Source organism: Nothobranchius furzeri, chromosome 9 (genome assembly GCF_043380555.1).
Source record: "Nothobranchius furzeri strain GRZ-AD chromosome 9, NfurGRZ-RIMD1, whole genome shotgun sequence".
Taxonomy (NCBI): domain Eukaryota; kingdom Metazoa; phylum Chordata; class Actinopteri; order Cyprinodontiformes; family Nothobranchiidae; genus Nothobranchius; species Nothobranchius furzeri.
The window spans coordinates 2,432,203-2,444,290 of NC_091749.1; the positions used below are offsets into that span (position 1 = coordinate 2,432,203).

The 12,088-nt window shown below is 45.6% G+C and overlaps 2 protein-coding genes across 5 annotated transcripts; one reads left to right on the forward strand and one right to left on the reverse strand.

Moving 5' to 3' along the window:
• Positions 1 to 4,579: 4,579 nt before the first annotated feature.
• LOC107374312 (protein C19orf12 homolog) lies at positions 4,580 to 8,978 on the reverse strand. Of its 4 annotated transcripts, none has more exons than XM_015942463.3 (3): positions 8,850 to 8,978; positions 7,755 to 7,921; positions 4,580 to 5,256 (listed from the first exon to the last, which is right to left on the reverse strand). In XM_015942463.3, the coding sequence occupies exons 2-3, from the start codon at positions 7,912 to 7,914 to the stop codon at positions 4,991 to 4,993; spliced, it is 426 nt and encodes a 141-aa protein (XP_015797949.1). In that variant the 5' UTR covers positions 7,915 to 7,921; positions 8,850 to 8,978; the 3' UTR covers positions 4,580 to 4,990. The 4 variants fall into 4 exon arrangements, with proteins under 4 accessions (XP_015797949.1, XP_015797947.1, XP_054588417.1 ...); XM_015942461.3 differs by lacking the exon at positions 8,850 to 8,978 and adding an exon at positions 8,193 to 8,420; XM_054732442.2 differs by lacking the exons at positions 7,755 to 7,921; positions 8,850 to 8,978 and adding an exon at positions 8,193 to 8,318.
• On the forward strand, positions 8,603 to 11,220 carry si:ch211-260e23.9 (tumor protein p53-inducible nuclear protein 2). Its single transcript, XM_015942460.3, has 4 exons — positions 8,603 to 8,809; positions 10,365 to 10,500; positions 10,579 to 10,729; positions 10,827 to 11,220. Exons 2-4 carry the CDS (start codon positions 10,383 to 10,385, stop codon positions 11,053 to 11,055), a joined length of 498 nt encoding a protein of 165 aa, XP_015797946.1. The 5' UTR covers positions 8,603 to 8,809; positions 10,365 to 10,382; the 3' UTR covers positions 11,056 to 11,220.
• The last annotated feature ends 868 nt before the right edge of the window (positions 11,221 to 12,088 follow it).

The following is a 12,088-nucleotide window of genomic DNA, read 5'->3' on the forward strand; positions in this document are numbered from 1 at the left end:
AAATACTCTTATTTAATTTGTAAAATGTATATATGTCATGGTCTGTGTCTGCATCTCCCCTCATGTGTCTCCTTGTGTCCTCCATTCGTTCTCTAGGTGCTCCTTTTGTGTCCTCTAGCGCCCTCATGTGTCATGTCTGCGTCTTCCTAATTTGTCTCCTGGTTTTCCCCATTTGCCCCTAGATCTCCAGCCCTCTAGGTTTCTCAAGTCATTTCCTTTAGTTACAGCCATTCATGATTTATTATGTTTTTCTTATCAGTGTTTATTATTTTTCTCCTCCCTCCCGTTGAATTGTAGTTATGTTTTCTGCTCTTTTGTATTAGGTTTTATTCTTAGGTCAAGTTAGCTTCTCCCCTGATTAGTCATTGCCTTTACCTGGTCCTCCTCCCACACCCCACACACCTGCAGCTCATCTCCCTCTCATCCAGCCCTGTCGTCTCAGTGTCTTGTCTGTGCTTTGTGGTAATTCTGTCAGTCTCTTGTTCCTCGTCTCTAGTTTGCTTGTTCTTCTTGTGTCTCTGTTTTTGGATCTCTAGTTTTGGATTTTGGACATTTTGGATTTCGGCTCCCAGCCTTGGAGTTACTTTTGTTTTTGACTCACCTTTAAATAAAGGATTTTACTTATTCTCATCCCTGCCTCGTGTCATCTTGGGTGCTGCATTTTGGGTCCTACAAACCAACCTCTCAACGTGACAATATAAGGTTGACTAATGTCATGTAATTTCTTATTTGCATTGATAGAAACTGAGGAACAGGTGTAAATATTATTTAGAAATTTGTATGTGTACATATAAAGGTTATGTATTTCAGAACTGTAAATAGAGCTAGTTCATTTTGATTTTGTATTGCAGTCTTTTTCATTTTAATACCTTTTGTAAAAAAATTACACTAAATTAAGAAAACAATGTGATTATCGCAGATTGGGTATGTGACACAACCGTTTTTGCATTTGTTTTGGTATTTGTTGATACAGATTACTATTGATTCATTGAATGATTGTAATAGCAGTTTTTGCTGTAATTATTTACTAGTTTTATTTTGTCGATACTTTATGTAACGTTCTTCTAATTCTCCATGACAGCTCATAGTTGCTCAGTCTTTGCTCCTTTGTTTACATAGATCCTTTTGTGTCACCTCCCATTACGTTCCAGTCTCCCTTGTATGTTAATGTTGTGAAGTTAATCTGACGTATACAGGGAGTGCAGAATTATTAGACAAATGAGTATTTTGTCCACATCATCCTCTTCATTTGACCACGCGATCCTACTCGATCGCTTGGAACGATGGGTTGGGATCAAAGGGTCAGCTCTGGACTGGTTTAGATCGTATCTCCAAAACAGGACATTCTGTGTTAAACTGGGTGATGTTTTTTCTTCTTGGGAGGGGCTCCGGTGGGGGGTCCCGCAGGGGTCGATCCTTGGTCCACTTTTGTTTGCCATTTATCTGCTACCTCTGGGGTCAATCTTTCGTAAACATGGCCTATCATTCCATCTGTATGCCGACGATTGCCAGATTTACTCTCCATTGTGTCAGGAGAAAGGTCACTCTATCCAGTCCTTTGTCTCCTGTGTTAATGAGGTGAAGTCTTGGCTAATGTCCAACTATCTACATCTGAATGAGGGAAAGACAGAGCTCATTGTTTTTCACCCCAACAGCAGGAATGTGGATCGTTATGCTGATCTTGGCCCTCTTTCTCCATACTCAAAACCAGTTGTTACCAGTTTGGGGGTGAAACTTGATGTAGGACTTAAATTTGATGCTCACATCAATTCTGTGATCCGGTCCAGTTTCTTTCACCTGAGACGCCTTGCTAAAATCAAGCATATGCTGTCGAGAGCCCACCTGGAGCGGGTACTGCATGCCTTTGTTATTTCTCGGCTTGATTACTGCAACTCTCTATATGCAGGGTTGTGTCAGTCAACACTGCATCGCCTACAGGTTGTGCAGAACAGCGCTGCCAGGTTCCTGACTGGGACCAGGAAACGGGACCACATCAGTCCGGTTCTGGCCTCCCTGCACTGGCTTCCGATTTGCTATCGCTCACAATTCAAAATCCTCGTCTTTGTTTATCATTTCTTCCAGGGTGGTGGTCCCCCTATCTAGCCACACTCCTGAAAAGACACTCCCCATCACGTGCTCTGCGCTCCTCTGACCAAGGCCTGCCCGCTGTCCCTCGGTCTAGGTGTCGTACCCGTGGGGACCGGGCTTTCTCAGTCGTAGCACCGTCACTCTGGAACCAGTTGCCACCCTCAGTCAGGCTGTCCCCTTCTCTGCCAGTCTTTAAGAATCACCTAAAAACACACCTCCTCCGCTTGGCGTTTCCAGAACATGTTTGATTATGGCCCTCTATTATGTTGAATCCATTCCAGTTTTCATTGGTACACTCAATCCATCCACTCAATCCAATTGTGTTTCACACATTTGTATTTTACCGGAATGTTTCATTTATCTTGTAATTTCCATTTTGTATTTTGTAATTTGTATTTTGTAATTTGAATTTCTTTTATTGTTGATTTATTCAGTATAATTACTTACAACTGTACCATGTTCAGCGCTTTGGGCTTCCTGACAGGGTTACGGAAGACGCTTTATAAATAAAGCTTTGATTGATTGATTGATTCATGCATGTTGTCTTACTCCAAGCTGTATAGGCTCGAAAGCCTTCTACCAATCAAGCATATTAGGTGATGTGCATCTCTGTAATGAGAAGGGGTGTGGTCTAATGACATCAACACCCTATATCAGGTGTGCATAATTATTAGGCAACTTCCTTTCCTTTGGCAAAATGGGTCAAAAGAAGGACTTGACAGGCTCAGAAAGGTCAAAAATAGTGAGATATCTTGCAGAGGGATGCAGCAGTCTTAAAATTGCAAAGCTTCTGAAGCGTGATCATCGAACAATCAAGCGTTTCATTCAAAATAGTCAACAGGGTCGCAAGAAGCGTGTGGACAAACCAAGGTGCAAAATAACTGCCCATGAACTGAGAAAAGTCAAGCGTGCAGCTGCCAAGATGCCACTTGCCACCGTTTTGGCCGTATTTCAGAGCTGCAGCATCACTGGAGTGCCCAAAAGCACAAGGTGTGCAATACTCAGAGACATGGCCAAGGTAAGAAAGGCTGAAAGACGACCACCACTGAACAAGACACACAAGCTGAAACGTCAAGACTGGGCCAAGAAATATCTCAAGACTGATGTTTCTAAGGTTTTATGGACTGATGAAATGAGAGTGAGTCTTGATGGGCCAGATGGATGGGCCCGTGGCTGGATTGGTAAAGGGCAGAGAGCTCCAGTCCGACTCGGACGCCAGCAAGGTGGAGGTGGAGTACTGGTTTGGGCTGGTATCATCAAAGATGAGCTTGTGGGGCCTTTTCGGGTTGAGGATGGAGTCGAGCTCAACTCCCAGTCCTACTGCCAGTTTCTGGAAGACACCTTCTTCAAGCAGTGGTACAGGAAGAAGTCTGCATCCTTCAAGAAAAACATGATGTTCATGCAGGACAACGCTCCATCACACGCGTCCAAGTACTCCACAGCGTGGCTGGCAAGAAAGGGTATAAAAGAAGAAAAACTAATGACATGGCCTCCTTGTTCACCTGATCTGAACCCCATGGAGAACCTGTAGTCCATCATCAAGTGTGAGATTTACAAGGAGGGAAAACGGTACACCTCTCTGAACCGTGTCTGGGAGGCTGTGGTTGCTGCTGCACGCGATGTTGATGGTGAACAGATCAAAACACTGACAGAATCCATGGATGGCAGGCTTTTGAGTGTCCTTGCAAAGAAAGGTGGCGATATTGGCCATCAACTCCTCAGGATGAATTTTAATGAATTTGTGAAAATGACCCAATTGTATTGACTGTATTGCACTGAATACAAGTTTGCTTTAATTTCTGAGGATTTCTACAGTAAATCTGTCTGAAATGTGGCACACAGGTACAGTAGGTGTCCCAGAGTAATAATTGTTGAAAGTTGGACATCAACTACTCTGGATGATTTTTTATGAATTTTTGAAAATGACATAATTGTATTGACTGCATGAAGCCGTCTATGCGTTCTGTTCCATGGCGAAATCGAATCTTCCGTTGTTTTGATTGGCTGTGTCAGGTTGGAGGGAATTAAGGTTATTTAAGCGGTTCAGAGTTAATAAAGCGGTAGATATGTTTCACAAGGTGCTGCTAGAGTTATGTGAAATCTTACTTCTGATTTTACTATAAAACATAATAATAATCAACTTCTCCATGTTTGCTCGGAGATGTGCGGAGCATCCTGTCCGCTCATTGGTCAGTGAATGAAACCTCCGTTGATTGGTCCTCGTCCGAGCGACAGCGATGAAAAGTTAAAAATGTTTCAACTTTCTGGGATCGCGTCGCTGGGTCGTCCGTGCACGTGTCGTGCACGAGCGCAAAATTTCACACGCACGTTTTTCGCGTTTCGCTTAGTAGGAGAGAGACCCGCGATTATCGCTTTGTCGCGCATGTCTCATTGAAAATGAATGGAGGAGAGGCGATGTCGCCTCCCGTGTGTCGAGCCCATAATGCTTACCCAACGGTCCTGTAGGAATGGGAGTCGACACATTTAAAACTTCAGTTACGAATGTTTTATTATGCAGTGATATGTTTTACAAACAAAAAAGCCTGAAAACAAAAGCAGAATGAGCAGCTGTTTCTTTAAAAACTAATGTTGATTTTACTGCCCTCTAGTGGGTGGAGCGCTCTGGGTCCTGGACTTTTATCATACATGTAAACATTATTTTAAAATAACATTTAAGAATGCATAAACAGTCAAGACACCCCAATTACCATAAAACATCCTGCTGTGGAGACGGGGAGTCTTATAGGAATAACGCATTCCTGAGGGATGATCTTGTCCACATTGTGATGAATTTACCCATAAAAAAAAAAACATTTTTCCTGTAGAAAATGTGCGCTGAGATAAATATGCAACTTCTTGTGTTGAGTCTAAAGGCCCAGCCGAGTCCATGTAGAACCATGACTCAGTCATGGTAACGCACCTCAGCTCTGAGTTCCTGTGTGACGTAATTAAGCAGGGCACAGGTGACCTGCTGCTGCAGCGTGGCGTTGCCCATCACCAGGGCTATGAGCTGGGCCGCATCCATCCAGTCCAGGCTGTCGAGCACACGAGCCACGTCATCATAGAGCTTCTGTTTCTGGTCAACAGGCAACTCCATCAGGATCTGTGGCAAAGGCCTGAACTGACCGCTGGTCATCCAGGCCCCCAGCAGGCCGCCCACGGCTCCACCTGACCGAGACACGAACAGAAGCTCTGTTATGGTGTGTATAAACACGCGTAAATGTCCAGCTTTCACCAGGCATCAGGATGTGTTCATCACAGCCGACGAGGAGGTTCGGAGGGTTTATGGATGTGGCTCCATGAGGAAGTAACAATTCAGTTTATCTAGCACCACAACAGGAGTCGCCTCAAGGCACTTTACAAAGTAAACATTCCTACTGAACCTACTTCAGTTCATTATTCAAATGAGTTAAGTTTCCCATCGAAGGAAACCCAGCAGATTACACTGAGTCACTAACTTGGGTCAGAATCGTACAGCAATCCCATAATAAACAAGCATGTAGCAAAAGTGGAGAGGAACGCTCCCTTTAAAGGGGCATTATGGAAGTTTGACAGCCAAAACATGTATAGAAATAATAAATGTCTTCTTCATACATTCTCCTGCAATGCCCTGGTCCTGTAGAATGAGCCCTGGCATTTTTACTGTGATTGCCTGTTTTTCTGTAAAATCACAGAAAAAGAGAGATGCTCGGGTCGAGCAGGCTGCTTCATGCGCGTTCACGCTCAGGCATCGCCCGTAGCATTTGCTATCCGTAGCTTTAGCAGCAGAGAGAGAGGCAGTGCCACTTTGTCGCTGTTCCTAACGCCTAGTGACAAAGCTAGCTACATTTCTGAGGACCCTTAGCGACTTTCTGTAGAACTTTCTTCTAGATATTTCCTGCTAATTAGCAACAAAACAGCCATTTTCACTCCGAACCGTTCTTTGATCGCTGTCATCAAGAATATAAAAACTACAGATACAAAAGAATGTCACTGGCGCTTTAGCTCATCTAGTAAGACATTGGACTCTCGTCCAGAAGACCTGGGTTTGATTCTGGATGTGAACATATTTTATTTAGAGTTTCTTTTTACATTAATGGTATATTTTTTTACAGTAAGATGCCCAAATTTTTATTTGAGACTCGCCGAACGGCATTGAATTCACAGATAAAAAAGATGTGGGTTCAACTTTCATTTTGGAACAATTTTTCAAGCAAGGGAAGGGAATGATCTGAGCATGCAGGAGGACTGACCCATCATAAACCTTTGTCGGCTGTGCTGAAGAGAAAGGTACAGAACCACATTATTTAATTAATTAGCTGCGTGTTCTCCTGTCCTCCGCCGCCCCCCCCCCCACACACACACACACACACACACAGGACTGTCTCAGCTGTTATTTTCGTTAAGGAGTGTGCACGTACAGCATGCGCGCCTCGTGCACGAGCCTACTATTGAAGCTGCCGTTACGCTTTTGGCCTGAGGGGGCGATCACGAGCATAAAAAATCAAAAGTCTGAAAAGGTGAACTTCACTGAAAAAACATTTTTGGAAAGAAAGAAAACGATCTTTTAAATAGAGCCTCTCAATGTAAAAATCACGGGGCGCTTGACAAAACCAATAAGTTTTAAATATAAACAAGATTTTAAAATGATTAAAATGATGTTTAAAATGAGAACAAATAAAAAAAATTGTGATAACAAACGTAAGGAAAGGGGGAGAGAAAATGAATAGTGAAGAGGTAATCAGTGGATCCCGGGAAAGGCGGAATAAGAGCAGAATAAGGAGAGGGTGATGAAGGTCGCACCACAGCAGGCTGAACAGGTGAGTCTGCAGCTGCTTTATAAAGGAGACCACTGAGTCCATTGATCTCAGGCTCAGGGGGAGAGAGGTCCAGACCTTTGGTCTTTAAAATGATTATTTCTGACTACAATCGGTCACTCTGAGTTTTTCATACAGGCTAAACATAAAAAAGACAGTCTCCTACACCTATCTCCTTCTGGACTTGAGACGGGGAAGGCTGTGGTTGGCTTAACATCAAAGAAACATGTAACGTCTCTGCTAACCGTTAGCATTAGCTACTCCACCACACAGCAGAACTCCTCCAGGCTTGTGTTATTTGTGGAGACAAAACATCAACGTTGCAGAGCAGAGTTGTGTTGCTCCTATCCAGTTAGAGGTGAGATGTCCAAATATCAGGAAATAAGACTTCTGTCATGTCAAGCTCAGCTCTGATCTGGCTCACTTCTAGTTCCTGAAACAGGTGCACCCGAGCCAACTCGGAACCACCCCAGTTCAGGCTTGAGAACTCCAACAGAACCACATTGTCTACAGGAAGCCGAGACATGACCCCGCTGGTCCCAAACCAGACATAGTTCTCTCCTCATGCTGTGAGATTCTGTCCATTGTCATCACAGACAGGACTGGAGACAAGGACCGGTCCTGGGGGAGTCCAGCCCACACTGGGAATGAGCTTAACTTGATGCTGGGACAGTGGCTGCAGGTATTTATTTAGGTGCACAGAGACAACCTCTGCACCCCCCACACAAATGCTAGGGGGACATTGGTCCGAAACACAAGTAAGAACCCAAATACCTAGGACTAAGAAACTCAGCAAGGGTGAACATCTGGCCCACGTGAAACAAGCCCACACTGAGACTCCACAAGGACGGGTTTGATCCGGGTCCTTACCAACAGCAATGCCTGCAGGCCCACCCAGCAGCCCGCCTACGAAGGCGGTGCCCCCAGCCACCATCGCTCCTTTGGTGGAGTTCTTCACAGCCACCTTCATCTGACCATGGGCGGAGATCTCACAGCACAGGCGGACCACATCATCCATCCTTGGCGCCATCCCAGTGCTGAGAGAGAAAAAAGGGCACAAGCAGCAGACCTCGTACACACCACGTTCACGTCCAGGGTCATCGCGAACAGAACTGTCTCCTCAGCTGGTTTCTCTTTCACTTATGTTTAAACCTCAGAGCAGCAGCAGTCAGCCCACACGTCATTTCACATTAGATCTTAGTGAAATAAGTTCAAATAACCCTTTGAACAGCAAAGAGAAAAGGTTCAGACCGGTAACGGAGGTCTGGATCTTGCCAGAGCTCCGAGCACAGCCCGTTATTTACCTACCTGTGACGCTTTCCTGCTCAGCTGTGTGTGCGGACCCGCGAGCGCCGACCTTTGCTCTCTGATCTCCACCCGAACCCTGCTACAGCTGCCACTTCCGGCTTTACGACGCGATCTACGTCACGGCCGAGCAGAAATCAACACCAAAAAGGTGTTTAAACGCAAAGAAATGATCATTGTTACACGAACAGTTATTAAAATCAACAAATAACCACAAAAGTGTCAAATTAGTTGTTTTTTCCCGGGATATTTTAACATGCGCATGCGCGTGCAGCGGTCGCTCAAACAACGAACTCAACAGCTCGTGACAGACGGTTAGTTTACACGGGTCGTGATGAACTCCAGACAGCTCGTGCCGTGCCTCTGGATGCTGGCCGTTACCTTTCTACTCTTCTCACCTGGTGTTAGCACATCTTACAAGTAAAGAAGAAAGCATTCAAACGCCTGTTGACATGTGACGTAGCACCGGCGCAGCCCCTGATTGGTTGTGGTTCAGTGACGTTTCGGTGTCAGGGACAGCCTCTTCTCGCTGATAAACAACTTTTTGATCACAACAACTTGAGAAGAAGAACCAGATAGCAGGAGCCTTTCTGCGTGGGAGACGTACGCGTCTGTATCAGGTGAGACATGTCTGTGTGTCTGAGCGCGTGTCTGCCTCACCTGTCTTTGTTCTCCCGTCAAAACAAACCCGCTGCACCCGAACCTGGTCCAGCCCGGTGTTGGTTCGGTGCTCAGAAATCCAAACCTTTTGTGACACCAGTCAGGTGTGTGTGTGTGTGTGTGTGTGTGTGTGTGTGTGTGTGTGTGTGTGTGTGTGTGTGTGTGTGTGTACAGTCACATCTTGTACTCTGTGCCAGGACCAGCTGGTGCACCGCAGGTGTGAGATTGTGTTACAGGGTACAAATTGTTCTGAGTCCTGGTGTTGGGCAAGCAGCAGGAGTTCATGGGTACACCTCCATGTTTTATGTATTATAACACCAGTTTATTGACTAGTTCCTGTTACGACACTAGGCAGAACACCGGGAGAGGAAGCAGACACCTGTGGTCGATCTGTTTTACTGACAGCAGGGAGATCTATGACACATCAGCTCTCTGGATCTCTGTCCTGCAGAGGAAACCCATCCAGAACGCATCTTTCATGAACTGATTCAACCAGAGGTCCGCTCTAATGAGTCCCGAGCCTCACAGCTGCACCGAATCGGTTTGCTTTTATACAAAAACAGAACTGGGTTTAACAGACACACAAAAACACGGTGCACACCACTCTAGGTCTACTTCCAGGATGGGGCGTGTCAGCAGCAATCTGGATCAAGGTTCTGGAGGTGGAGCAGCTCCTCGCACTGCGTGGTTTGGGAGGATTGAAGGATCGTCTTTACCCACAATGCACAGCAAAATGTTTGGAGAAAACCAAACAGCTGTCAGCACGGTGGTGGAAGGCTGATTGTTTGGGTCACTTGGGCCAAACCAGGTCACGGAATTAGAAAGTGGTCCCAAATCTGTCATGGTTCTGAGTTCAGACCTCGGTCCATACAACAGTTAGGCTTAGTTCTTAAAGAGCAAGTCACCCCCTACCAGAGTCTAACTCCACTCCCACTTCATGTTTGAAAAATGCAACAAATGCTGTTGCCTGGCAGACCGAGAGGGCGGAGCTGCTAACAAATACACACACACACAGGCTCACGACAGCACTCTGACATCATAATGTACCAGTTTACATCATAGCATACCTCTTAGCCAATAGCAGTGGCAGATTTAAATTAAAATACAGTTCAGAGTTTTTACCTGACAACGGCACAACACTGACAGTTTCAGGCAGTTTTTTATCAGCAAAAAAAAGTTTATTTGGGGGTGACTTGCTCTTTAAATAAACAAGCATGGTGTTTGCTTTTGCTTCCCTCCAGGAGCCGCTCAGGCCACCGTTAGCTCTGCCCTGACGCACACGTTACAGGAGATTATTTTTATCACAGCACTATTTTTAATCTGAGTAATTCCATCCTCTGATTCACTGTTCCCTCAGCTGTTTAAGGACCCAGTTACTGACGTCACCATGACGACGCAACAGCTCAGGCTGCTGGAGGGGGGTCACAGGAGCAGCTGCTCTCTAGATCAGCCTGAGGAGGGCTCCGCATGCTCTCTAAGGATCCTAACATTCCCCTTCTCTCTCTTTTATGGCAGATTCTAAAAAGAAACAGGATGATTGGAAAGATTCTCTCTCACCTGCTGGGGAGTTCTGGAGAGGATCCAGAAGCAGCAGGCGATGGTAAGCTGATGGAGTTGGAGGAGGAGGGGTGGGTCATCGTTTCCCTCCCAGGTGAGACAGCAGCAGCTTTTATTTCCATCTTTCTGAGGGAAAACGGGATGTAAACTGGTGTTTTTGCACTGGGAACAGAGGACGGGGCCCTGTTGGCGCCTGACGTGGACCCTCTGGAGAACCTGCTTATCGAGCACCCCAGCATGTCTGTCTACCAAATGAAATGTAGGATGGGTGAGGCAGAGGAGGAGGAGCTGCTTTCTGATGACGAGGAGGAAGAAACATCCAGGTGAACTTCTGTCTAAACAAAAATGATTTGAATTCCAAATTCAGACCAAACTGTCTGCTGAGCGTTGACTCCCAGTAAGATGAGCATGTGTCTGCAGGCCGGTGGCCGTGAGACGGCACGTTTCCTGGCATCTTGCTGCCTGGGGGCTCCCGCTGCCATATCGCCTGCACCTGATGGGTGTGCAGAGGGCCAGGAGCGAGGCTGAGAGGAAGGAGCTGAGCCGTAGCGCCCTCCTCAGGCAGAACTTGGCTAAGACCCGATTCTGTCCCGGGAACAAACGCCATGGGTGCCTAAAGCGGCCCAGGCAGCGTGTGTACAACTACTGAGCAGTCCTACAGCACTGAGTTACTTCTGTCATTTCACCTCACACACACTCACACACACACACATTCTTGTCTTGCATGCATTGTGAGGACTGTCGTTGACTTCCATTCATTTTAGTGACTGAATTATGCCTGACCCTGACCTTATCTACGACCTAATCCACACCATACCTCTAACGAGTACAGCTCTGTAACAGTGTACCAAAGTGAGTACCAGGCAGCACGTCATCACTTTATCTACCTTATTCCTAGCCCTCCCAAGTTCTTTTGCGTGAAAAAAGCGCCTATCTTCCGTTCCAGCGTTCGACATGGTGACCATCGATGGATGACACCATCTGTTGGCACTAATCCACTTTTACTGGTCGTTTTAGAGACGTACGTTATGAGGGAGCACCAGTTGTCACAGCTCCAACAGAACAGTCCCTCTGCCTACTGCGGTAGAGGTGGAGGATGATGTGAAAATGTGGCTAAAGCTAACATACGGTAGCATTTTATCTACTTTCTTAATTCAGTCACAGTGACATAGATCTGCCAGGATTGTCTAATCCTAGAGTTTCACCGTCTATTTTCTATCAGAAGCTGATGCAGGAGGTAGGTGTAGGAGACTATTTTCATGTTCAGCCTGCATGAAAAACTCAAAGTGACTGATTATAACCAGAAATAATCACTAAAACTTGGTTTTTCAGTGTCACACATCTTTAATGATGTTTTCTTGTTAAAAGCACAATTCAATTAATTTTAGAGTCTAAAATCTGTGTAAATATTTCTGAGTTACTTTTATTTCAAAGTCCAGCGGTCTCATTTATCAAACATTGTGTAGAATCCTTACTAAAACCGTACTTAAGCTCAGCAAAAGAAATGTACTTATGCCTAGTAGGTTTGTGACCTAGCAAACATGGAGAACGCACAGCTGCACGCAAGCTCCGCTTCATAAATCAGAAACTATCCAGACATGTCCTGTGTGTGCACCAAGGGGTACAAGTGATAATGCTGCAGGAATAATGTTATCCTTCTCAGCAGCAGCACGGCAGGTGCT